The sequence below is a fragment of the Chlorocebus sabaeus genome, chromosome 11 (assembly GCF_047675955.1).
Source record: "Chlorocebus sabaeus isolate Y175 chromosome 11, mChlSab1.0.hap1, whole genome shotgun sequence".
NCBI lineage: Eukaryota > Metazoa > Chordata > Mammalia > Primates > Cercopithecidae > Chlorocebus > Chlorocebus sabaeus.
Window position 1 is genome coordinate 32,578,544 of NC_132914.1, and position 26,854 is coordinate 32,605,397.

The 26,854-nt window shown below is 41.8% G+C and overlaps 1 protein-coding gene across 6 annotated transcripts in view; it reads left to right on the forward strand.

Annotated features, from left to right (window-relative positions):
- Positions 1-18,504, forward strand: part of RESF1 (retroelement silencing factor 1) — a 34,160-nt gene extending 15,656 nt beyond the window's left edge. For 3 of the 6 annotated variants that reach the window (XM_007968111.3, XM_007968113.3, XM_007968112.3), the window contains 3 exons: positions 5,891-11,021; positions 12,307-12,390; positions 17,391-18,504. In XM_007968111.3, the coding sequence (XP_007966302.3) occupies positions 5,957-11,021; positions 12,307-12,390; positions 17,391-17,548 (5,307 nt within the window). In that variant the 5' untranslated portion in view covers positions 5,891-5,956 and the 3' untranslated portion in view covers positions 17,549-18,504. Of the gene's footprint in view, positions 1-5,890; positions 11,022-12,251; positions 12,391-17,390 lie in introns of all 6 variants that reach the window. The other 3 variants (XR_005237829.2, XR_005237830.2, XM_037990152.2) reach the window with 3 other exon arrangements.
- Positions 18,505-26,854: the final 8,350 nt, after the last annotated feature.

Sequence of the window (26,854 nt, forward strand, 5' to 3'; positions counted from 1 at the left end):
TGAGAGTGGCAACATGAGTGTCAGTATATGGTGGCGGCCTTTTTTTTTTTTTTTTTTTTTTTAAGATAGACTTTATTTTCTAGAGGAGTTTTAGGTTTAAAGAAAATTGAGCTCGGGCATAATGGTTCACACGTGTAATCCCAGCCCTTTGGGAGGCCGAGGCAAGTGGATCATGAGGTCTGGAGGGAGTTTGAGACCATCCTGGCCAACATGGTGAAACCCCATCTCTACCAAAAATGCAAAACGTGAGCTGGGCATGGTGGCACATGCCTATGGTCCCAGCTACTCAGGAGGCTGAGGCAAGAGAATCACTTGAACCTGGGAGGTGCAGGTTGCAGTGAGCCCAGATTGTGCCACTGCACTCCAGCCTGGGCGCCAGAGCGAGACTCCCATCTAAGAAAAAAAGAAAAAGAAAATTGAGCTTATAGTACAGAGCATTCCCGTATATGAGCTTTATAGGAACCTCCCATCTCCACAACTCTAAGGTTTCACTATTAGCAACTTGGATTAGTGATATTGATATGTTGTTATTCAAGTCCCTCACTAACTTTAGAGTTTTCTCTGTATCTTGTGGGTCTTACGGGTTTTGATAAATGCATAATACTATGCATCTACTATTATAAGAGAGTTTAAAAAAATAACTTTATGAAATCAAAACATACCTAAGAAAGGGTAAAAATGGTAAGTGTATAGCCCAGTGGGTTATATAGGGAACACACTTGTGTGTAAGCACCACCCTGGTCAAAAGCTGTCTTCATGCTACTTACTACCAATTGCTCTTCCATCACATCTTGTAAAAAGTACCACTATAGTCCCTAGATGATTGGTTTTGTCTGTGTTTCAATCTTTATATAAATGGAATCATGGTTTATTCTTTCGTCTCTGGCCTTTTTCACTCAGTAGTGTGTTTGTTAGATTAATTCATATTGTTGCATATAGCTGAGTTTATTAATTTTTGTTACTATAGTGTTTCATTAATATGAATACATTTCTGTTTTGTTTGTTTCCAGTTTTTGCTTACTGCACCTAATGCTGCTGGCAGTGTTATAATTATGCATTTCTGTTTGGTACATAACCTAGGAATGAAACTTCTAGGTCTCAGGGCTTGCGTTTATTAACCCTTGGTAGATGATGCCATACATCTTTCGAAAGTGTTGGTCAATTTAAGGGTCATTATATACTCCTATCACCATTGTATGAGAGTTCCATTTGTTCCACTTTCTTGCCAACATTTGGTATTGAGAGTTGAAAAAATTCTAGCCATTGTGAGAGTATAGTATTACCACCTTATGGTTTTCATTTACATTTCTGATATTGATAATGGATTTAGCACTTAACCAAAAATTTTGCCATTTAAATATAGTTGACCCTTGAATAACATAGGAATTAGGATAACTGACCTTCGTGCAGTAAAAAAAAAATCCACATTTGACTCCACCAAAACTTAATCACTAATAGCCTACTGTTTAGTGAAAGCCTTACCGATAACATAAATAGTTGATAAACACACATTTCGTATGTTACATGTATTATATGCCGTAGTCTTAGAATAAGCTCGAGAAAAGGAAATTTTATTAAGAAAATCATAAGGGGTCGGGTGCGGTGGCTCACGCCTGTAATCCCAGCACTTTACAGCTCACGCCTGTAATCCCAAGGCGGGTGGATCACAAGGTCGGGAGTTCGAGACCAGCCTGGCCAACATGGTGAAACCCTGTCTTGACTGAAAATACAAAAATTAGCCTGGCATGGTGACGGGACCCTGTAATCCCAGCTACTCGGGAGGCTGAGGCAGGAGAATCGCTTGAACCTAGGAGGCAGAGGTTGCAGTGAGCCGAGATCATGTCACTGCACTCCAGCCTAGGCAGCAGAGCGAGACTCATCTCAAAAAAAAAAAAACAAAAAAAAAACGAAAATCATAAGGAAGAGGAGGATATATTTACTATTCATTAAGTGGAAATGGATCATCATAAAGGTCTTTATCCTCATCACATTTATCTTGACTAGGCAGAGGAGGAGGATGAGAAGGGGTTGGTGTTGCTGTCCCCAGGGTGGCAGAGACAAAAGAAAATCCACATATAAGTGGACCCACGCACTTCAAAGCCACATTCAAGGATCAACTGTAGTGTCTATCACATGGTATTTAATTAAGCTTCATGCTTATTTTTTATTGAGTTGTCTACATTTTTCTTTTTACGTAATTCCCTATACAGGCTGGATATGAGCTCTTTGGTATGTATTGTAAGTGTAATCTTCTAGAGAGTGACTTTACTTTTTCACTTCCTTAATGGTGTTTTTTGATAAACAGGGGTGATTAATTTTGATGCAGTCCATTTTATGGACCTTTTTTCTTATTGTGCATTGTGCCCTGTTTTACAAACCTTCCCCTATCCCGAGGGCATAAAGATATTCTCTTCTATTTTTGAGATGGAGTTTCGCTTTTGTTGCCCAGGCTTGAGTGCGGTGGTGCGACCTCAACTCACTGCGACCTTTGCTTACTGCAACCTCCACCTCCCTGGTTCAAGCGATTGTCCTGCCTCAGCCTCACGAATAGCTGGGATTACAGGCATGTGCCACCATGCCCAGCTGATTTTTGCGTTTTTAGTAGAGACGGGGCTTCACCACGTTGGTCAGATTGGTCTCAAACTTCTGACCTCAGGTGATCTGCCTGCCTCGGCCTCCCAAAGTGCTGGGATTTACAGGCGTGAGCCACCATGCCCAGCCTGTTTCTGGAAACTTTAAAACGATAATCTACCTGGGATTGATTTGTTTGTGTATGTCTCTGGGTGTGTAATTGGATACGGCTTATTTTCATTTGTGGCATATAGATAACCAATTGACCTAGCTTCATGTATTGAAAAGAATTTTTTCCTAACTTTGTCATAAAATAAGTGTCTGTATATATGAAAGTGTATGTATGTCTTCACTATTCATGCTTGTTTTGCATTTCTATGGAAAGTTTATAATCAAGCTTGTAAATTTACACCAAAAAATCCAGTGGGATTATTGGAATTGCATTGACTCTTTATTACTTTTTCTTTTTTTTTTTTTTGAGACAAGATCTCATTCTGTTTCCCAGGCTGGAGTGCAAATGGTGCAATCTCAGCTCACTGCAACCTCCACCTCCTGGGCTCAAGTAATCCTCCCACCTCAGCCTCCCAAGTAGCTGGTACAACAGATGTGCACACCTGGCTAATTTTGTTTTTGTATTTTTGGTAGAGACAGGGTTTCACCATGTTGTTCAGGCTGGTCTTGAACTCCTGACCTCAAACAGTCGCCCAACTCTGCCTCCCAAAGTGCTGGGATTATAGGCAAGAGCCACTGTGCTTGACCTAAATTTTGAGATCATTGGCATCTTTAATGCTGCCTTCAAAAACTTGAACATGGCATATCTTTACACTCAGCTCTTTGTTGTTAGAGATGTGACACATCCTTCATTTTTGAAGTATTTGTTTTTTTATGGTATTTCTAAAAATTACTGCTGATAATATTCCTACATATTGACCTTATTTTCAGGGATTGTAATAAACAGTAGAACAAAAAAATATCTCTACATAGTTTTGGATTTTCTATATAATATCTGATACTCAGTTTTGTGTTTCCCTCTCTGCTTCTTATACTTCCTAATGTTTTTTTCTTTATAGCAGCTGGGATCTCCAGTAAAATGATTAATAGGAGTGATAGTGGCATCTTCTATGTCACTATTTAATTGTTTCACCTACTTCAAAAGAAGTTTCTATCCTTTATAATTTTTTAATTATGTAGGGATTTGATTTTTTTGAGATGGGCTCTCGCTGTGTCACCAGGCTGGAGTGCAGTGGCGCAATCTCGGCTCACTGCAGCCTCCCAGGTTCAAGCAATTCTCCTGCTGCAGCCTCCCGAGTAGCTGGGATTACAGGCGTGAGCCACCACACCTGGCCCCACAATGCTTCTGACACTAGATGTGTGGGAATTTTTTCCCAACTGACCAATTCTTTCCACATACCAACTGGGTGGTTTGTGATTCGATTCAATTCTGACACTGTCTACCTGACATTACCATCAGAACCCACAAATTAAAGGGCTCAGTCCTACAAGACTGCCCCCACTTGAAGCCAGTCACAAGTCTAGGCTCGTACTTCTGACCAACTGGCTATAAAGCAACTAAGGTATGCTTTCTCTGAGGTCACTACCTTCCCAGCACTTCAGTGTGTTCTGGTCACCAACCCAGAAGCTTGGTTCATCAAATCTCAATGTTCAAGAGTTTTGTTTTGTTTTTTAAAAAAACAGTCTTACTTTGTCACTCAGGCTGGAGTGGAGTGGTGCTACCATGGCTTACTGCAGCCTCGACCCCCAGGCTCAGATGATCCTCCCATACTGCCTTCTGTTTTGAGTGGGTGGCTGGGACTATGGGCATGTACCACCATGACGGGCTATTTTTTTTTTTTTTTTTTTAATTTTTAAATTTTCAGTAGAGACAGGGTTTCACTATGTTTCCCAGGCTGATCTTGAACTCCTGGGCTCAGGAGATCCTCCTGCCTCAACTTCACGGACTGCTGGGATTATAGGCATGAGCCACCACACCCAGTTGAGAGTTTTTATAGAGTGCAATCTCCAGCTCCCCCCACCAGCTTTATGGAGGTCAGTGGTTAGAACTAAAAGTTCCAACCCTCTAATACTTGGTATTCCTGATGACTGTCAGCTCTATCCTGATGGTATCTAGGGGCCCCCACTTTAAGCCACCTCAGTAGCATAGACTCAAGTGTGTGCAAACAGAGTTCATTATGAATAACAAGATACTTATGAATTAGTATTTGCTTGTGCCAGAAATTTTCTTTTCCTTCTTTTTTTTTTTTTTGAAACAGAATCTTTACTCTGTCACCCCGGCTAGAGTGCAGTGGTATGATCTCAGCTTACTGCATCCTCCACCTCCCAGGTTCAAGTGATTCTTGTGCATCAGCCTCCTGAGTAGCTGGGATTACAGGTGTGCACCACCACACCCAGCTAATTTTTTGTATTTTTAATAAAGATGGGGTTTGGCATGTTAGCCAGACTGGTCTCAAACTGTTGACCTCAGGCAATCCACCTGCCTCTGCCTCCCAAAGTGCTAGGATTACAGGTATGAACCACAGCACCCGTCCTTATTCCGGAAATTGACTGAGTTCATTAAAGTAACCTTGAATAGCCCTGAGGAGTTTAGACTTTGCGAATGAACAGTGAGAATGTTTTTTAGCCATATGTTTGAATTTTTTTAAAAATTCTCATTCTTATTGTCATCTTAGCTTTTTAAAAAAATACAGTTAGCATGGATTACTTAGAAGAGAGTCTGTTTAAAATAAGTAAAAACAGGCTGGGCGTGGCGGCTCACGCCTGTAATCCCAGCACTTTGGGAGGCCGAGGCGGGTGGATCACGAGGTCAGGAGATCGAGACCATCCTGGCTAACAACATGGTGAAACCCCGTCTCTACTAAAAATACAAAGAATTAGCCAGGCTTGGCGGTGTGCACCTGTTGTCCCAGCTGCTGGGGAGGCTGAGGCAGGAGAATGACGTGAACCCGGGAGGTGGAGCTTGCAGTGAGCCAAGATTGCGCCACTGCACTCCAGCCTGGGCGACAGTGAGACTCCATCTCAAAAAAAAAAAGAAAAAAAAATTAAAAAACAGAAGGTGATTGGCATTTAAATGTAACAGAAAGCTAGCTGTTATTTTGTGGAATGAATTTCTGTTAAACACTTTAGAAATTTCATTGACACTTGCCTTATTTATTGTTGTATCTATTGCTCTACCACTTCCCAAATTAAAGATGAGGCTGCTCTGAAGATTCAGTAATTAGGATGGACAGTCAGTTACTAATTTTCTTAGATATTCTATCTAGGCAAAAAAGCATTTTAATAAAATATCTTTTATTTCTTACAGATTCTTGACATACAAACAACTGACTTGTAACTGACTTATAACTGACTTGTAATACACTGCTACTATATGAAACCGACAATGAATTGGAATGAAAAACCAAAGAGTGCTACATTACCACCACTGTATCCTAAAAGCCAGCCATCTTTTTTGCATCAGTCTTTGATAAACCAAATTACCGCAACACCTCAAAGTTCTTTCAGCTATCCTGGAAGTAATCAAGAAGCATGCATGTATCCCAGTAATTCAAATCCAATTTCACAGCCACTGCTGAATATCCAAAATTATCCTCAACAAATCTCTGTTTCTGATATGCATAACGGGACAGTTGTGGCCTCACACACTTCAGTAGAAAGAATAACATATGCAAATGTTAACGGACCCAAACAACTAACTCACAATTTGCAGATGTCATCAGGAGTTACACAAAATGTATGGTTGAACTCACCAATAAGGAATCCTGTGCATTCTCATATAGGGGCAACTGTATCTCATCAAACTGATTTTGGAACTAATGCACCCAATATGCCTGCACTACAGAGTCAACTGGTAACATCAGATACCTATTCTATGCAAATGCAAATGATCCCTTCTAATCCTACACGACTTCCTGTAGCTTACCAAGGAAATCAGGGACTAAACCAGTCTTTTTCAGAGCAACAGGTTGATTGGACACAACAGTGTATATCTAAGGGACTGACTTATCCAGATTACAGACCACCTCCAAAGCTGTACCGTTACTCACCACAAAGCTTTTTACAAGATTCTACCATTCAAAAACAAAACTTTATGCCACGTACATCATTACAAGTTAAAAACAGTCAGCTTCCAAATTCTGTACTAACTTTACCATCAAAGCAGACTGCAGCTGTACCATCACAGCAGTATGCCACGCAAACTGACAAAAGACCTCCTCCTCCTCCTCCTCCTCCTCCTCCTCCTCCTCCTCCTCCTCCTCCTCCTCCTCCTCCTCCTTACAACTGTAGATACATAAGCCAGCCTTTGCAAAGTACTCAGCATGTTACTAAACACTTGTCTATGGAAGTTCCTCAGAGTCGAGAAATGCTCTCATCTGAAATAAGGACCAGCTTTCAACAGCAGTGGCAAAACCCTAATGAAAATGTCAGCACAATTGGAAATTTCACTAACTTGAAAGTAAATACCAGCAGCAAACAACCTGTTAACGATCCCATTAGATCTTCTGTGGATGGTATTCAGACTCTTGGTCAAACTAATGAAGAGAAAATAACGGATTCTTGTAATCCAACTTCAAATCAAGTACTGGACACAAATGTCACAAAAGAAAAGCTAGTAAGGGATATTAAAACATTAGTAGAAATAAAACAGAAGTTTTCAGAACTTGCAAGGAAAATTAAAATCAATAAAGATCTTTTGATGGCAGCAGGTTGTATTAAAATGACTAATACTTCTTACAGTAAACCAGCTCAGAATTCTCAATTGTCTCTAAAACAAACTACGAAAATCCAGTCTGGACCCCAGGTAACTCCAGTAATGCCAGAGAATGCAGAGAGACAACCACCAACAGTAGTGGAATCTACAGAAACAAATAAGACTCAATGTATGATGAATTCTGACATTCAGGAAGTCAATTGCAGAAGGTTTAACCAAGTTGATTCTGTTTTACCAAATCTTGTCTATACTGAAAAGCGGCCAATGCCAGACTTGTCTCATGATGTGAGAGTTCTCACTTCGAAGACATCAACTGTTGAGATGACCCAGGCAGTATTGAATACTCGGCTTTCATCAGAAAATGTTACCAAAGTTGAGCAGAATTCACCAGCAGTTTGTGAAACAATTTCTGTTCCTAAGTCCATATCCACTGAGGAATATAAATCAAAAATTCAAAATGAAAATATCCTACTTCTCGCTTTGCTTTCACAGGCACATAAGACTCAGAAGACAGTATTAAAAGATGCTAATCAAACTATTCAGGATTCTAAACTAGACAGTTGTGAAATGAATCCAAATACCCAAATGACTGGTAACCAACTGAATTTGAAGACCATGGAAACTCCAAGTACTTCTAATGTAAGTGGTAAGGTTTTGAACAACTCTTTATGCAGTGGACAAGAATCCTCAACAAAAGGAATGCCTGCTAAAAGTGACAGCTGTTCCATGGAAGTGCTAGCAACCTGTCTTTCCCTGTGGAAAAAGCAACCTTCAGAAACTACAAAAGAAAAGCAGTGTGATAAACTCAGAACAAACACAACAGTAGTTGGGATTTCAAAACCTGCTAACATCTACGTTAAGAGTCCTTGTTCGGTTGTGGGAAATTCAAATTCTCAGAATAAAATAAGTAATCCCTCACAGCAGACAGCTTTATCGATGGTAGTGCACAATTATGAGTCTTCAGGTATAAATATAACAAAGGGAACAGAACTTCAGATTGCTGTAGTGTCACCGTTAGTTCTGTCAGAGGTCAAAACATTGTCTGTCAAAGGAATAACACCAGCAGCATTACCTGAAACAGTGTATCCCGTTATTAAAGAAGGTAGTGTCTGTAGTCTACAAAATCAATTGGCAGAAAATGCAAAGGCAGCTGCTGCTTTGAAAGTCGACGTTAGTGGACCAGTAGCAAGTACAGCAACATCAACCAAGATTTTTCCACTAACTCAGAAGGAAAAGCAGAATGAGTCAACAAATGGTAATTCAGAAGTTACACCTAATGTCAATCAAGGGAAGCATAACAAATTAGAGTCAGCTATCCATTCTCCTATGAACGATCAGCTGACGTCACAGGAATCAAGGAATAGTACTGTTGTGAGTAGTGATATATTACAGATTGACAATATTTGTTCTCTGGTTGAAGGTGATACCTCTTACAATTCCCAAATAGCAAAGATATTCAGCTCTCTTCCTTTGAAAATGGTTGAGCCACAGAAACCTTCTGTACCCAATCAGCAAGGGAATGGCAGCAGAGAACCAGAAAAACAATTAGATAATACAGCTGAAAATAAAGACTTTGGTTTTCAAAAAGATAAACCTGTACAGTGCACAGATGTTTCACATAAAATATGTGATCAGTCAAAGTTAGAGCCACCCTTAGAGTCATCTTGTAACGATCTTGAAACAAACAGAGGAATTCTAGAGAAAAGTAGTGTGGAGCATGCCACTGAAAAAAGCACAGCTAATGATACATGCTCGTTGGCTGCTATTCAGGAGGATATTTACCCCCAGGAAATAGATGCATCCAGCAATTATACTCCCCAAGATGCTGCAAGAAATGAAATTCACAATGATAAGGCACCTGTCTTATACCTACACGACCAGCTGTCAGAACTTTTAAAAGAGTTTCCTTATGGCATTGAGGCTGTGAATACACGTGAAAGTTCTGTGGGCCAGCAAACTGCATACCAGACCTCAGAAGATCAAGCTGCTGATAAAACCAGTTCTGACTCCAAAGACCCAGCAGATCAAATACAAATTACAATATTAAGCTCAGAGCAAATGAAAGAAATATTTCCTGAAGAGGATGATCAACCCTATGTAGTAGATGACTTAGCAGAACCTCAGAAAGAAGAGCCCATCACAGAAGTAGTTACCCAGGCACCTGCAGGAGGAGAAACTCGTGATTCTGTGGTACTGGACTCAGAGAAAGACGATATCCACTGCTGTGCATTGGGATGGCTCTCCATGGTTTACGAAGGAGTACCCCAGTGTCAGTGTAATTCCATCAAGAACTCAACTTCAGAGGAAGACAAACAAAAAGAGCAGTGTTCTTTGGAGACCAACAGTTGTAAACAAGGAGAGAGAACCTCTGATAGAGATGTCACTGTTGTTCAATTTAAGAGCCTTGTAAATAATCCAAAGACTCCTCCAACTTCTCCAGATGGGAAAAGTCATTTTCCTGAACTACAAGACAACAATAGAAAAGAGACATCCAAAACAAAACATAAAAGCTTGCCAAGGACGGAACAAGAATTAACTGCTGGTGAGTTTTCATCTAAATGTGATAAACTAGATCCCTTGCAAAATCACAAAGGAAAAAAACTGAGGTTTCACGAGGTAACCTTTCACTCTAGTAATAAAATGACAGCATCTTATGAACAAGCTTCTCAAGAAACCCAACAGAAGAAACATATAACACAGAACTCACGTCCATTAAAAGCAAAAACAACTTTTTTGCCAAATAAAGATCTATATAGGAAGCATAGTTCTTTGGGACAGTCGTCATCACCAGAAAAGATAAAATTGAAATTCAAATCAGTTAGCTTCAAACAAAAACGGAAGTTAGACCAAGGGAATGTATTAGATATGGAAGTAAAGAAGAAGAAACATGATAAACAAGAACAGAAAGGAAGTGTGGGAGCTACATTCAAATTAGGTGACTCTTTGTCAAACCCAAACGAAAGAGCCATTGTTAAAGAAAAGGTGGTATCAAATACTAAGTCTGTAGACACGAAAGCGAGTTCATCTAAATTTAGTAGAATTCTAACTCCTAAGGAGTATTCACAAAGGCAGAAGCATAAAGAAGCTATGAGTAATAAAGCATCGAAGAAAATCTGTTTGAAAAATGTACCATGTGATTCTGAACATATGAGACCAAGTAAACTTGCTGTGCAGGTCGGAAGTTGTGGGAAATCAAATGAGAAACACAGCAGTGGTGTACAGACCTCTAAAGAATCATTAAATGGCTTGACAAGCCATGGTAAAAACCTCAAAATCCACCATTCTCAGGAGTCTAAAACATACAACATTCTAAGGAATGTTAAAGAAAAAGTTAGTGGGAAGCAGCCTGACAAAATATGGATTGATAAGACTAAATTAGATAAGAAATTAACCAATATAAGCAATGAAGCTCAATTCAGCCAAATGCCTCCCCAAGTAAAAGATCAAAATAAATTATATCTGAATAGAGTTGCATTTAAATGCACGGAACGTGAGAGCATTTGTCTCACCAAATTAGAAAGTTCACCCAGGAAGCTTCATAAAGATAAAGAGAAGAGACAGGAAAATAAACATAAGACCTTTTTACCTGTAAGAGATAACACAGAAAAATCAAACATGCTAGAGTTTAAATTATGTCCAGATATCTTACTAAAGAATACAAACTCTGTGGAGGAACGGAAGGATATAAAGCCTCATCCCAGGAAGGAGCAAGCGCCCGTGCAAGGTCCAGTATGATTTTCTTGGTGGTGTCTACAACATTGTAAAGAGTTGTAGGTCAATATTTGGGCTAGCACCTCTCATGCTGTCTGGGCTGCTGGGAAAGATTTCAATGTGTTATTGCTGCTACCTAGTATTTGTTTAGCCTGGTAAACCAGTGTTTCATTGGGCAGTATTTGTTTTATGTTTATTGCCACCATACTGTAAATTGTAGAAAATTGGTAGTCATGACAAGCTATATGAAACTTGCCAGATAGAAATATTTCAGTTAGTACCAAGAAGGCTGTACTGTGAAAAACATTCCACATTCCTTGTGGGCATGTCAGAAAAGTGTCAAATAGCTGATAACGAAGGAGTCTTGTTTTTGTTAATTCTCCTTTGGACTTGTAATTTGAAAGCCCTGTGAACTTGAAATTTTCTTCTGAATGTTAGAGGATAAGTAATGATTAATACTGAAGTCTTTTTGTTCATTTGGAAATGGGTGAACTAATTGTCCTCTTTGAAACAATTGATGACTGTGTTATCCCTATAGTTAAAATGGTAACATCTAGCCTACTCATAAGATAGAAGAACCATGAAAGCAGTATTGTCCAGTGTTCGAATTTTTTTTAAATCTGTAAAGCCAAGCTGGCAGTTATGAATATTAGGTAGCTTAATGGTAGACTTCTCAACGTAGTGCAGGAAGGAAGGAGAAAATTGATAACTAGTTATTTGTGGTACTAAGGGAACATTTAGAAGTAGTGGATATTATATATAAAGCATTGTGCTGAGAAACTCAGATTGGGAAATTGAAGGATTTGAATGGAAACGAGCCTTTGCTCTGCTTTTCTGACTCTATTTTTGGGGTTCATAAAACAATAGCATAAACAGGATACATTTTCCTGGAAAAGGAGATAGGGATATATTCATTTGTAAAAAATTGGTGATTTCAGTAGGTCCTTTCATTTTGATCCTTAGAACTTGAGTTGTGGATATAATCGGAACATTGGAAGTGGGTGGGGACAGTGTAACTTTCTATCTCGTGTCCTTTAATATCTTGAGATGTATTAACCTGTTCAGCCCATGTGAGGGGAACATAATTACATAGTAAAGATAAACTCATTTTTAATTTTGAGATAAGCGTTTCAAATAGGAGAAATCATTTTTCCAGTCCTTTATTTAGGGTTGTGTTATATATGGTTGTATCTAGTGCCTTCCAAAATCTATTTTCAGCTTACATGATTTTCCTTTGTTTTAGTACTAAAGGAGATGATTAGCAATATCTAGCGTTCTGAAAATGAATATTTAAATAGTTTCAGGAATAAAAAGTACAAAAGAAGACTGGTTAAAATGTGTTGCTACAAAGAAAAGGACACAGAAAGACAGCCAAGAGAAAGGTAAAGTCATCATCTTTTTAAATCTTGATTCTACTTATCTCCCTATCTGATATATGGAAGTTGGATTATGGTTATGATACGATTGTAAAGTATGATTTTATCCATTTTTTTTTGTTCAGTCATTCAGTGTTTGTGTTTGAGTGGTAGGAGGACACTTTTTTGTGTTGTCATGCTGTGGAATGAAAAGCTGAGATTTATTTTCTTTTAACAGGAAAATAATTATTACAATGAGTTAGTTAAGAGGTTTGCATATTTTACCTGTTAACAGGACCAAACAGCAAATACTTTAGGTTTTCTGGGTCATAAGGTGTCTGCCCTGACTCTGTTGTTTCAAGGAAATAGCTGCAGATAATATGTAGATGAGTTTCAGCTGTGTTCTGATTAACTATTTATTTATTTATTTATTTATTTTTTATTTTGAGACAGAGTCTCCCTCTGTCACCCAGGCTGGAGTGCAGTGGCGTGATCTTGGTTCACTGCACCCAGATTCAAGCGATTCTCTTCCCTCAGCTTCCCAAGTAGCTGGGACTACAGGTGCATACCACCATGCCCAGCTAATTTTTGTATTTTTAATACAGGTGGGGTTTCACCATGTTGGCCAGGCTGGTCTCAGCCTGACATCAGGTAGTCCACCTGCCTCGGCCTCCCAAAGTGCTGGGATTACAAACATGAGCCACCGTGCCTGGCCTGTAATTAAACTTTATCTACCAAAATAGGCAGCAGGCTTGACTTAGTTTGCCAGACCCTGGATTCAATTATTTACATGTTAATTTGATTTATCGTCAATACAATTTAGGCAAGGGTATTTCCATTTTATAGATGAGAGGTTACATCATCTGACTTAAGTTTCATTGCTAGTTACTGAATAGGGACTTGAATCTGGTCCCCTCTCTTCAAAGTCCATTAATTGTGGGTGAGGTATAGTCAGCCCTCCACATCTGCATGTTCTATATCTGTGGATTCAAACAATTGTGGATCAAAAATATTTGGGAAAAAAAATTAATACAACCATAAAATAGATACTTAAAAAGCAATACAGTATAACAACTGTAGAGACTGCGTTTCTTTCACTGTGTTGGCCAGGCTGGTCTCAAACTCCTGAACTCAGGTAATCCACCCACCTCGGCCTCCCAAAATGCTGGGATTACAGGCATGAGCCTCTGCATCCAGCCGAGTATATGATTTAATTAGTACCTTGTTTTTAGGGTTTGACTTTGAGAACTAAAAGCTAGAGCTCAAGAGTTTTGTCTTAGTTTTGGTTCATTATACAGGCAAAGAGGGGGCCGGCATGGTGGCTCACGCCTGTAATCCCAGCACTTTTGGGAGGCCAAGGCAGGCGAATCATGAGGTCAGGAGATCGAGACCATCCTGGCTAACACAGTAAAACCCCATCTCTACTAAAAATACAAAAATCCAGCTGAGCGTGGTGGCAGGTGCCTGCAGTCCCAGTTATTTGGGAGGCTGAGGCAAGAGAATGGTGTGAACCCAGCAGGCAGAGCTTGCAGTGAGCCGAAATGTTGCCACTGCACTCCAGCCTGGGCGACAGAGCAAGACTCCGTCTCAAAAAAATAGGCAAAGAGGGGTTCAGAGCCTCAGAAATGGAGAGCAGCAGAATCTCACCAAGAGAAACAATAAGCAGCAGCACGTTTTATAAAAGGAATTGCCAAAGGTTGTGAAGAGAGCTTCAAACAGATACACAGAAGCAGGCGTGTAAAAGTTGAGTAGAGGCTGGGCAAGGTGGCTCATGCCTGTAATCCCAGCACTTTGGGAGGCTGAGGCAGGCAGATTGCATGAGGTCTGGAGTTTGGACACGACTGTAATCCCAGCTAGTCAGGAGGCTGAGACAGGAGAATCACTTGAACCCGGGAGGCAGAGGTTCCAGTGAGCTAAGATTGCACCACTGCACTCCATCCTGGGCGACAGAGCGAAACTCCATCTCAAAAAAAAAAGTCAGTTAGCATTGAAACATGCATATGGGAAAAAACTTGCATCAACGAAGAAATGCACTCTTAATCAGGACAGGACAAATAACTAAAGAGGAGGGAACGAAGAGCAGTGAGAGGCCTGAGAGTGGGAAACAATGCCCCTCTCGGGTTGGAAGACAGAAAGCCAAAAATGAGAAAGATACAAATGGGCACGAAGATTGGAGTAAGAAAAAAGCCTGGAAACAGGAGAGGCATGATTATTATCTCAAAGAGAAAGCGAGAGGCATGTTTGGAATCTGAAGCTGAAAACACTCAAAAGACAGATACACAGATTGACCAGAGACACTCAGAGATAAGCATGAGTTGAATGACATGTGCAGACAGCACAGCAGGATGAGCAATGCATGGTGAATGTGAGGCTGAAATACTCAAAATCATGATGAAAGAAAACACAAGCCAGGTCACGAGTACACTAAGGCAAAGCTGGGTGAGACAATCCAAGAGACAAGTCATATGGCTCTGTCATAGCATGACAAGACACAAATAGGTGAGACCTAAGGGAGAAGAAAAAAATCTCAGGTGCTGCTACATGGGCTTTTTTTTTTTTTTTTTTTTTGAGACGGAGTCTCGCTCTGTCACCCAGGCTGGAGTGCAGTGGCCGGATCTCAGCTCACTGCAAGCTCTGCCTCCCAGGTTTACACCATTCTCCTGCCTCAGCCTCCCGAGTAGCTGGGACTGCAGGCGCCTGCCACCTCACCCGGCTAGTTTTTTGTATTTTTTAGTAGAGACGGGGTTTCACGGGGTTAGCCAGGATGGTCTCGATCTCCTGACCTCGTGATCTGCCCGTCTCGGCCTCCCAAAGTGCTGGGATTACAGGCTTGAGCCACCGCGCCCGGCTACATGGGCATTTTTATTTACTTATTTATTTTTTATTTTTTAGATAGAGTCTCGCTGTGTCGCCTAGGCTAGAGTGCAGTGGTGCAATCTCAGCTCACTGCAGCCTCCGGTTCCTGGGTTCAGGTGATTCTCCTGCCTCAGCCTCAGCCTCCTGAGTAGCGTGAACCAGCACACCTGGCTGATTTTTGTATTTTTAGTAGAGACAGAGTTTCACCATGTTGTCCGGGCTGATCTTGAACTCCGACTTCAGGTGATCCACCGGCCTCGGCCTGCCGAAGTGCTGGGATTACAGGCATAAGCCACTGTGCCTGGCTGCATGGGCATTTTTAAAATGCGTATTAGGGATGAAGGAAGCTGGTTCTGGAGAAGGGATCTCTGGGAAATAGTGAATTATACACCTTAGACAAAGAGGCTGGAGAACAGTGAACCAACTATGAACTGAGAGAAAAATGCCACGAACTCCCAAACTGCTATAAAGAAACATCTATCTGACCTGGTGTGGGGCCCATGAGGGGTCATCCCAGCACTTAGGAGGCCAAGGCCAGAGGATGACTTGAGCCTAGGAGTTTGAGACCAGCTTGGCCAACATCAGGAGTCCCCGTCTCTCCAAATAACTTTTTAAAAAATTAGCCTGGCGTAGTGGTGTGCACCTGTGGTCCCATCTGCTTGGCAGACTGAAGAAAGAGGATCACCGGAGGGAGTCCAGGAGTTGAAACTGCAATAAGCTCTGATGCAGCACTGCACTACAGCCTGGGCAACAGAGGCAAGACACTGTCTCAAAAAAAAAAAACCCCACAGGAGAAACAGATGTCTAAATATGGTAGCAAAGGTTGCAGGAGACTTGAAGTCCTAAAGAGTAAAGAGATAAAGAGGAAATGACAAGAATTTCTTGGAAAGCAACTTAGAGACCCATCTTGGGCCTCTAATGTTACTAGTGTTACTAATTCTGAAAGAAAGCAAACAAGAAAGTGGAAGACTTTGCAGCAGATCTAAAGAACTAACAGGACAGAATACTCCACTCACACAGATAGAAAAAGACAAAACAGGACCCCATTATTCAGAAGGAAATAGCTGCAGCAGGGATGAAATGTACAGATAGTCCCTGACTTACAGTGATTTGACTTAGGATTTCTTGACTATGATGGTATGAAAGTGATACACATTCAGGAGAAAGTGTATTTTGCATACCCATACAGCAATTCTGGTTTTCATTTTCGCTATTCATTATTTTCATTTCACTATAGTATTAAATAAATCACGGGACATTGAACTTTTTTTTTTTTTTTTTTTTTTTGCAAAATGGGCTTTGTGTTAGATTTTGCCCAACTGTAGGCTGATATAAGTGTTCTGAGCGTGTTTATGGTAGGCTAGGCTATGATATTCAGTAGGTTACATGTATTAAATATATTTTCAGCTTGTTTTGTTTTGTTTTGTTTTGTTTTGTTTTGTTTGTTTTTTGAGACAGTCTCGCTGTGTCGCCCAGGCTGGAGTGCAACCTCTGCCCAGCTAATTTTTGTATTTTTAGAAAAAAAGGGCTTTGCCATATTGGCCAGGCTAGTCTCAAACTGGCTTCATGTGATCTGCCTTCCTTGGCCTCCCAGAGTGCTGGGATTAGAGGCGTGAACCACCACACCCAGCCTCAACATATTTTCAATAGGTGACGGGTCATTATGAAGAAAGGACACTGAAGCTAATGTAACATTGAAATGATCTAAAGAAACAGGAAACTATAGACATGTTTTAGAATATCTAATGCATGGTGAGACCAAAATATGAAACCTATCCTTTTCATGTACTGTTTGGGACTGACTCGTATTTGTACTCTTTGTATTGCTAGTTTAGATAGCCATTTAAAAAGTCACATTCATATTAATGATTCATATTAATGATATGCAATGATACATTTTATTGAGCCAAGAGTAAGGTAGAACAGAACAGCCCGGGGCAATGAAGTTGGGGCAAGGAGGTAGGAGTAGAAAACAGCCCTCAAAAGAAAGGCAAGATATCATGTATATGTAACTTACAATTCTGTAGGTGAAGAGCTGTGGTACTTTTGCTTTACTCCTTGCCTTAATTTTTTATCCCACCAATATATATTTTCCTTCTGAATTTTGATTTTATATTGATCACAGCTAACATTAAGAGAAATAAAGTAAGTAAAATTTCTATTTCCCTTAGATAATGTTAATTCAAGACTCTCAAAGAGAAGCTTCAGTGCAGATGGATTTGAGATGCTACAAAACCCAGTAAGAGATTCAAAAGAAATGTTTCAAACCTACAGACAGATGTACCTGGAGAAGAGAAGCAGAAGCCTTGGTAGCAGTCCTGTGAAATAATTATAAGATGTGGTTTTGTAATTGTCACTGGGAAATTTCTTTCCTTTTCTGTTCAAAGTATTTTGCTGACTAATGAGAAATGCCATGATAAAGATTTCTCAGAGTTTGGTTCCCATTTTCTTTGTATTTCATTGAAAGTGCTTAATTAAAAAGGCTTGAGAACTTTGGGTAGCCGTGTGTAAGAAATGGATGGTATTCACCGAGGAAACCGTAACGTATTTGAATTTCTATTTTATTGAGCCAGGTTTACCATTATTTTAAAAGGAGTGCTTATACAAATCAATTTGAAGTTCTACCCATCCTGAGGGAGGACTGTTCCTCAGTTAAGGACTTGTTTATTTAAATGGGACTGTAAATATGTTTTGGTTTTTAAGCTATATTAGCAAAACTTATTTTTCAAAAATACCCACTGTGATGTGAATGTCAAAATATATTCTTAAGTGTTTTATAACTAATTGTAAACTGTTTTTCGGAAGTCTTATTTTATACTTGTGAAACTGAACACAATTTTGGGACAACGTTTAAACATTACTTTTCATACTTGAAATAAACATTTATTTTTTAAAAAACTAATTTGAAACCTTCACAGCTCAGTTTCTTTTTAGTTTCCTACCTTTAAAAGGATGCATTTTGGAAACTGCTTTCAAAAGCTGAAGTGCGAGGTGGCTCACGCCTATAATCCCAGCACTTTGGGAGGCCAAGGCGGGCGGATCACGAGGTCAGGAGATCCAGACCATCCTGGCTAACACAGTGAAACCCCGTCTCTACTGAAAATACAAAAAATTAGTTGGGCGTGGTGGCAGGCGCCTGTAGTCCCCGCTACTCAGGAGGCTGAGTCAGGAGAATGGCATGAACCTGGGAGGCAGAGCTTGCAGTGAGCCAAAATTGCACCACCACACTCCAGCCTGGGCGACAGAATGAGACTCCTTCTCAAAAAAAAAAAAAAAAAGCTTAAATGCCACAGTAGCTGTGACAGTATGTATTTTTAGATTGCATTCACGTGAGAACTCAAAAAATTTACTAGGTTCAGGAAATTTCAAGAAAGTGTGGAAGGCAAGATATAACTATTTAACTATTTCTAGTTTTACTTTATCTACTAGAAAAGGGTCGGAGTTTTTCTTTTGAGACAGGGTCTCACTCTGTTGTCAAGGCTGGAGTACTGTAGTGTGATCACGGTTTACTACAATCACTGCTCCTGGGTTTAAACAATCTTCCCACCTCTGCCTCCTGAGTAGCTGGGACTACAGTGTGCTAACATACCTGGCTAATTTTTTTAAAAAATTTATTTAATTTGCTAATTTTCGTATTCTTCCAGTTTTAGTGTATATGCTGCCAAAGTGAGCACATAATTTTGTTTTTGGTTTTTTGTTGTTGTTGTTTGTTAATCTTTGGGTATTTTTTATGTTTTTTTGTTTGTTTGTTTTTCGAGATCGAGTCTCGCCCTATTGCCCAGGTTGGAGTGCAATGGCGTGATCTTGGCTAACTGCAACCTCTGCCTCCCAGGTTCAAGTGATTCTCATGCCTCAGCCTCCAGAGTAGCTGGGATTACAGGTGCCTGCCACCATGCCCAGCTAATTTTTGTATTTTTAGTAGAGATGGGGTTTCACCAGGTTGGCCAGGCTGGTCTCGAACTCCTGACCTGAGGTGATCCGCCCACCTCAGCCTCCCAAGTGCTGGGATTACAGGCATGAGCCAGCACTCCCTGCCTGTTTGTTTTTTTGAGATGGAGTCTCACTCTGTTGCCCAGGCTGGAGTGCAGTGACACCAGCTTGGCTCATTGCAACCTCCAGGGATTCTCCTGCCTAGTAGCTGGGATCACAGGCGCCCGCCACCACGCCCAGCTAATTTTTGTATTTTTAGTAGAGATGGGATGTCACCATGTTGGTCATCAGGCTGGTCTCGAACTCCTGACCTCGTAATCTGCCTGCCTCAGCCTCCAAAAGTGCTGGGATTACAGATGTGAGCCACCACACCCGGCCCTGAGCGTGTAATTTTAAAATACATACATTTTTGGAGACATGAGATTCCACCATGTTGTCCAGACTGGTCTTGAACTCCTGGGCTCAAGCAATCCTTTGGCCTTGACCCCCTAAGTACTGGGATTACAGGTGTGAGCTACCATGCCCAGAGCATGTTGGTTATTTTTATAAAATGTTAATGCTGTATATATATATAATTTTAATTTAAAAACTATGTACGAGGTAGACCAATGGATTTTAATGAAACATTGCAATTTCTTGTGCTTTTAGCTTTCATATTACAACCAACCTTTAGGAAACAACTGCAGTCATGCATCATTTAATACAGGGATATGTTCTGAGAAATACATCTCTAGGTGATTTTGTTGTTGTTGTTGTTTGTTTTTTTGAGATGGAGTCTCACTTTTTTGCCCAGGCTGGAGTGCAGTAGCATGATCTCCACTCACTGCAACTTCCACCTCCTGGGCTCCAGCAATTCTCCTGCTTCAGCCTTCCAAGTAGCTGGGATTACAGGGACACACCAGAACGCCTTGCTAAAGTATTTTTAGTACAGATGGGGTTTGATCATGTTGGCCAGGCTGATCTTGAACTCCTGACCTCAAGTGATCTGCCCGCCTCAGCCTCCCAAAGTGCCAGGATTACAGACGTGAGCCACCACACCCAGCCTACTTCATTTTTTAAATAATAAAAAACTGTAAATATTATCATGCTTAAATGCCTAAAAAAGAGATTGATTCACCTCAGGTGATCTGCCTGCCTTGGCCTCCCAAAGTGCTGGGATTACAGGTGTGAGCCACTGCACCTGGCCAGTTTTGGTCTTGTGTGACTATCCTAGAATGTACTAGGTTTGTGTAAACCTAGATGGTACAGGTTGAATATCCTAAATCTAAAATCCAGAGCTGGGCACGGCTCATGCCTGTAAGCCCAGCACTTTGGGAGTCTGAGTTGGGTGGACCACCTGAGGTCAGGAGTTTCAAGACCAGCCTGACCAACGTGGCGAAACCTCATCTCTAGTAAAAAACCCGCCTCTACTAAAAATACAAAAAAATTAGCCGGGTGTGGTGGCAGATGCCTGTAATCCCAGCTACTTGGGAGGCTGACAAAAGAGAATCGGTTGAACCCCGGAGGCGGAGGTTGCAGTGAGCCGAGATTGCGCCATTGCACTCCAGCCTGGGCAACACGAGCAAAACTCTGTCTCAAAAAAAAATAAAATCCAAAATGTTCCAAAATCTGAAACTTCTTGAATGCCAATGTGACACTCAGAAAATGCTCATTTGAGCATTTTGGATTTTTGTATCTTTGGATTAAGGATGCCTAGGTGGTGAGTGTAATGCAAATATTCCAAGATCCAAAACTATCTGAAATATTTTGTCCCAAGTATCTCTAATAAGGTGTAGTCAACCTAGATGTCCTACTGCATACCTAATCTGTATGGTATATCTTACTGCTTATAGGCCGCAAATGGGGACATCATGTTACTGTACTGAATGCTGTAGGAAATTAGTAGTTAAGTATTTGGGTCTAGACATAGAAAAGCTACTGTAAAAATACAGTATAAAAAATAAATGGTGCAGGGCACAGTGGCTCACACCTGTAAACCCAGAACTTTGGGAGGCCAAGGGGGGTGGATCACCTGAGTCAGGAGTTCGAAACCAGCCTAGCCAACTTGGTGAAACCTTGGCTCTACTAAAAATAGAAAACTCAGCTGCGTGTGGTGGCACATGCCTGTAATCCCAGCTAGTTGGGAGGCTGAGGCAGGAGAATCACTTGAGCCTAGTAGGTAGAGGTTGCAGTGAGCTGACATTGTGCCACTGCACTCCAGGTTGGGCTACATGAGCAAAACTCCATCTCAGTGAACAAATGAATGATGTACCTGTATTGGGCACTTAATATGAACCATAAATGGCGCTTGCAGGACTAGAGGTTGCTTGCAAGTCAGTGCATTGCTCTGAGCAAGTGAATGTGAAGGCCTAAGACATTATTGTATACTACTATCAACTTTATGAACACTGTACACTTAGGCTGCACTAAATTTATTTTTATTTTTTATCACGAAACGGGGTCTCACTCTGTCACCCAGGTTGGAATGCAATGCTGTAGTCTCAGCTGGCTGAAACCTCTGCCTCCCTGTTTCTTTTTTTTTTTTTTTTTTTTTTTTTTTTTTTTTTTTTTTTTTGAGACGGAGTCTCGCTCTGTCGCCCAGGCTGGAGTGCAGTGGCCGGATCTCAGCTCACTGCAAGCTCCGCCTCCTGGGTTCACGCCATTCTCCTGCCTCAGCCTCCGGAGTAGCTGGGACTACAGGCGCCCGCCACCTCGCCCGGCTAGTTTTTTTGTATTTTTAGTAGAGACGGGGTTTCACCGTGTTAGCCAGGATGGTCTCGATCTCCTGACCTCGTGATCCTCCCGTCTCGGCCTCCCACAGTGCTGGGATTACAGGCTTGAGCCACCGCGCCCGGCCTGCCTCCCTGTTTCAAGCAATCCTGTCACATCAGCCTCCAGGGTAGCTGGGAACACAGGCACAACCCAGCATGCCCAGCTAATTTTTTGTGACTAAATTTATTTAAAACTTCAGTAGAACTTAGCTTATGGTAACTGTATAAACTTTCTAAATTTTTAACTTAATTTTTTTTTTTTTTTTTGGGACGCAGTATTGCTCTCTCTCCCATACTGGCTAGAGTACCGTGGTGCAATCTCAGCTCACTGCAACCTCCATCACCCAGGCTCAAGCTGTTCTCCTGCCTCAGCCTCCCGAGTAGCTGCGATTACAGGTATGTGCCACCACGCCCAGCTAATTTTTGTATTTTAACTGAAGACAGAGTTTCAACCATGTTGGCCAGGCTGGTCTTGAACTCCTGACCTCAGGTGATCCACCTACCTTGGCCTCCCAAAGTGCTGGGATTACAGGCGTGAGCCACCACATCTGACCATTAATTTTAATTTTTAGTTTTTTAATTCATTTCGAGACAGGGTTATGAAACTGCTAATTTTGTATTTCTGGTAGAGATGGGGTTTTGCTGTGTTTCCCAAACTGGTCTCGAACTCCCGGGCTGAAGCAGTCCTCCCGCCTGGGCCTCCCACGATAAAGTGCTGGGATTCCAGGTGTGAACCACTGTGCCTGGCTGCCAAATTCTTAGCTTTTTAACTTGTAATAACAGCTTAAAACACAAGTACACTGTAGAACTATACAAAATCTTTTTTTTTTTTTTTTTTTTTCCTGAGACAGAGTCTTGCTGTCTCGCCCAGGCCTGGAGTGCACTGGTGTGATCTTGGCTCACTGCAACCTCCACTTCCTGGGTTCAAGTGATTCTCCTGTCTCAGACTCCTGAGTAGCTGGGATTACAGGCACCTGCCACCACTTGCCCAGGTAATTTTTGTATTTTTAGTAGAGATGAGGTTTCACCAGGTTGGCCAGACTGGTCTCGAACTCCTGACCTCAGGTGGTCTGCCCGCCTCAGCCTCCCAAAGTACTGGGATTACAGGTGTGAGCCACAACACCCGGCCTTTTCAAAATTTTCTTTATACTTTTTGTATAAGCTCTTTTTTACTAATTTTTGTTTTTTTAATTTAAACTTTTTTTCAAATTGAAAACTAAAACAGGGCCGGACATGGTGGCTCACGCCTGTAATCCCAGCACTTTGGGAGGCCAAGGCGAACAGATTGCTTGAATAAGAGTTCAAGACCAGTACAACGTGCTGAAACCCTGTCTCTACAAGAAGTACAAAAAGTAGCTGGGTTTGGTGGTGTGCACCTGTAATGCCAGCTACTTGGGAGGCTGAGGTGGGAGGATGACTTCAGTCCTGTTCCCCTGCGAAAAACACACAGAACCGGAAAAACATTAACCTTGGCTTGCATGTAGTCAGGATCATCAGTATCACTTGTCTTCCACCTCTACATCTTGCCCCATTGGAAGGTCACCAAGGGCAGTAACACGCATGTAGCTGTCATCTGTTACGATAACAATGCCTTCTGGAACACCTGAAGGACCTGGCTGAGGCTGTTTTATAGGTTTTGTTTGTTTGTTTGTTTGTTTTGAGACAGTCTTGCTTTGTTGCACAGGCTGGAGTGCAGTGGCGTGATCTTGGCTCCGCCGCAACCTCCGCCTCCCAGGTTCAGGTGATTCTCCTGCCTCAGCCTCCCGAGTAGCTGGGACAACAGGCATGAGCCACCGCACCCAGCCTATTTTTTATTTTATTTAAATTTTTAAAATATTTTTTAATTTTTTAAAAAGTAGAAAACTGGGCATGGTGGCTCACGCCTGTAATCCCAGCACTTTGAGAGGACGAGGCAGGCGAATCATGAGGTCCAGAGATTGAGACCATCCTGGCCAACATGGTAAAACTCCATCAGTACAAAAAATTAGCTGGGCATGGTGGGGCACGCCTGTAGTCCCAGCTACTCGGGAGGCTGAGACAGGAGGATCGCTTGAATCTGAGGCAGAGGTTGCAGTGAGCTGAGATTGCACCATTGCACTCCAGCCTGTCGACAGAGTGAGACACCGTCTCAAAAAAAGATAAGTAGGAATACATTAACATACATAAAAAGCATAATATACTAAACACAAACCACTAACAGTCATTATCACTGTCAAATATTATGTACTATATATTTTTAAATCAGATTTGCAAAAATGTACAACTGCCTATCTTTCCTCATTCTCCTGGTAAGTATTTTTCATAAACATTTGGCTGGGTGCAGTGGCTCATGCCTGTAATCCGAGCACTTTGGGAGGCCGAGCTGGGCGGATCACCTAAGGTCAGAAGTTTGAGACTAGCCTGGCCAAAATGGTGAAACACCGTCCCTTCTAAAAAATACAAACATTGGTGGGCTTGGTGGTTCACGCCTATAATCCCAGCACTTTGGGAGGCCAAGGCAGGTGAATCACGAGGTTAGGAGTTCGAGACCAGCCTGGCCAACATGGTGAAATCCCGCCTCTACTAAAAATACAAAAATTAGCTGGGTGTGGTGGCTCGTGCCTGTAGTCCCAGCTACTCAGGAGGCTGAGGCAGGAGAATTGCTTGAACCCGGGAGGCTAATGTTGCAGTGAGCCAAGATGAAGCCACTGCACTCCAGTCTGGGCACCAGAGTAAGACTCTCTCAAAAAAAAAAAAAAAAAAGTTAAACAGGTGTGGTGGCACTCGCCTGTAGTCCCAGCTCCTCAGGAGTCTGAGGCAGAGGTTGCAGTGAGCCAAGACTGCGTGCCACTGCACTCCAGCCTGGGAGAGAGAGTGAGACTCAGTCTCAAAAAAAAAATATATATATATATATATATAATGGGTTCATCATTTTAAAATGAAGTATCTTCAAAATTTGTCTCAAGTTCTGATGGAATAGATACTGATACATGTTTCTTGGTAGTCTTCAGTTTTTAAGCTTGTAAAAATAAATACTTTTTTCTTTCTTTTTTTTTTTTTTTGGAGATAGGGTCTCTCACTCTCACCCAGGCTGGGGTGCAGTGGCGTGATCACAGCTCACTGCAACCTCCACCTCCTGGGCTCAGGCAGTCCTCCCACCCTAGCCACACAAGTACCTGGAACCACAGGCCTGTGCCACCGGCCTGCTAATTTTTGTATTTTGGGGATTTTTTTGTAGATAATGGGGTTTCTCCATGTTGCCCAGGATGGTGAACTGGGCTCAAGCAATCCGCCCACCTTAGCCTCTTGAAGTGTTGCGATTACAGGTGTGAGTCATTATGCCCAGTCCCAAAGTCAGTCTTTTTGTAACCTAATCTCAGAAATGGCATCTTTGTCAATTTTGCTACTTTCTATTTGCTGGAAGTGAGTCACAGAATTCCAGCCCATACTCAAGGGGGTTACTTACCCAAGGGCATAAATATTAGGAAATGTGCTTTTTAAAAGTTTCTGGAGACTGGGTGCCATGGCCATGCCTGTAACCCCAGCACTTTGGGAGGCTGAGGTGGGTAGATTACCTGAAGTCAGGAGTTGGAGACCAGCCTGGCCAACATGGCGAAACCTTGCGTCTACTAAAATTACAAAAATTAGCCAGGCACGGCCGAGTGCGGTGGCTCACACCTGTAATCCCAGCACTTTGGGAGCCCAAGGTGGGCAGATCACCTGAGGTCAGGAGATTGAGACCATCCTGGCTAACACGGTGAAACCCCGTCTCTACTAAAAATACAAAAAATTAGCCGGGCGTGGTGAGGGGTGCCTGTAGTCCCAGCTACTCGGGAGGCTGAGACAGGAGAATGGCGTGAACCTGGGAGACGGAGCTTGCAGTGAACCGAGATCACATCACTGCACTCCAGCCTGGGCGACAGAGCGAGACTCCGTCTAAAAAAAAAAAAATTAGCCAGGCACGGGGGTGCATGTCTGTAATCCTAGCTGCTTGGGAGACTGAAGCAGGAGAATCCCTTGAATCCGGGAAGCAGAAGCTGCAGTGAGCCGAGATCATGCCCCTGCACTCCATCCAGCCTGGGCAATACAGCAAGCCACCATCTAAAAAATATAACAGGCCAGGCGTGGTGGCTCATGCCTGTAATCCTAGCACTTTGGGAGGCCAAGGTGGGTAGATCACCTGAGGTCAGGAGTTCGAGACCAGCCTGGCCAACATGGTGAAACCGTCTCCACTGAAAAATACAAAAATTAGCCAGGAGTGGTAGTGGGCGCCTGTAATCCCAGCTACTTAAGAGGCTGACACAGGAGAATTGCTTGAACCTGGGAGGTGGAGGTTGTGGTGAGCCAAGATTGTGCCACTGCACTCCAGCCTGGTCAACAGAGTGAGACTCCATCTCAAAATAAAATAAACTAAAATAAAATAAAATAAAATAAAATAATAAAATAAAAAATATATATGTGTGTGTGTGTGTGTGTATATATGGAGAGAGAGAGAGAAAGGCAGGTGCAGTGGCTCACGCCTGTAATCCCAGCACTTTGGGAGACTGAGGCTGAGGCAGGTGGATCATCTGAGGTCAGGAGTTCAAGACAAGCCTGGCCAACATGGTGAAACCACATCTCTACTAAAAATACAAAAATTATCTGGGCATGGTGGAATGAGCCTGAAATCCCAGCTACTGGGGAGGCTGAGGCAGAAGAATCACTTGAACCTGGGAGGTGGAGGTTGCAGTGAGCCGAGATTGCCCCATTGCACTCCAGCCTGGGCTACAAGAGTGAAACTCTGTCTAAAAAAAAAACCAATAAAAAATATAACAATTTAACCCTATATATTTAAAACAACATGTAATTAATATTTTAAAATTATTAAAATACACTTTATATTGAGAATGAGTTCTGGTATATATTACACATGTACATCCTAATTTAGATTAGCATTTCAAATGCTTAGTAACCATCCGTCCATGGCTAGTAGCCAT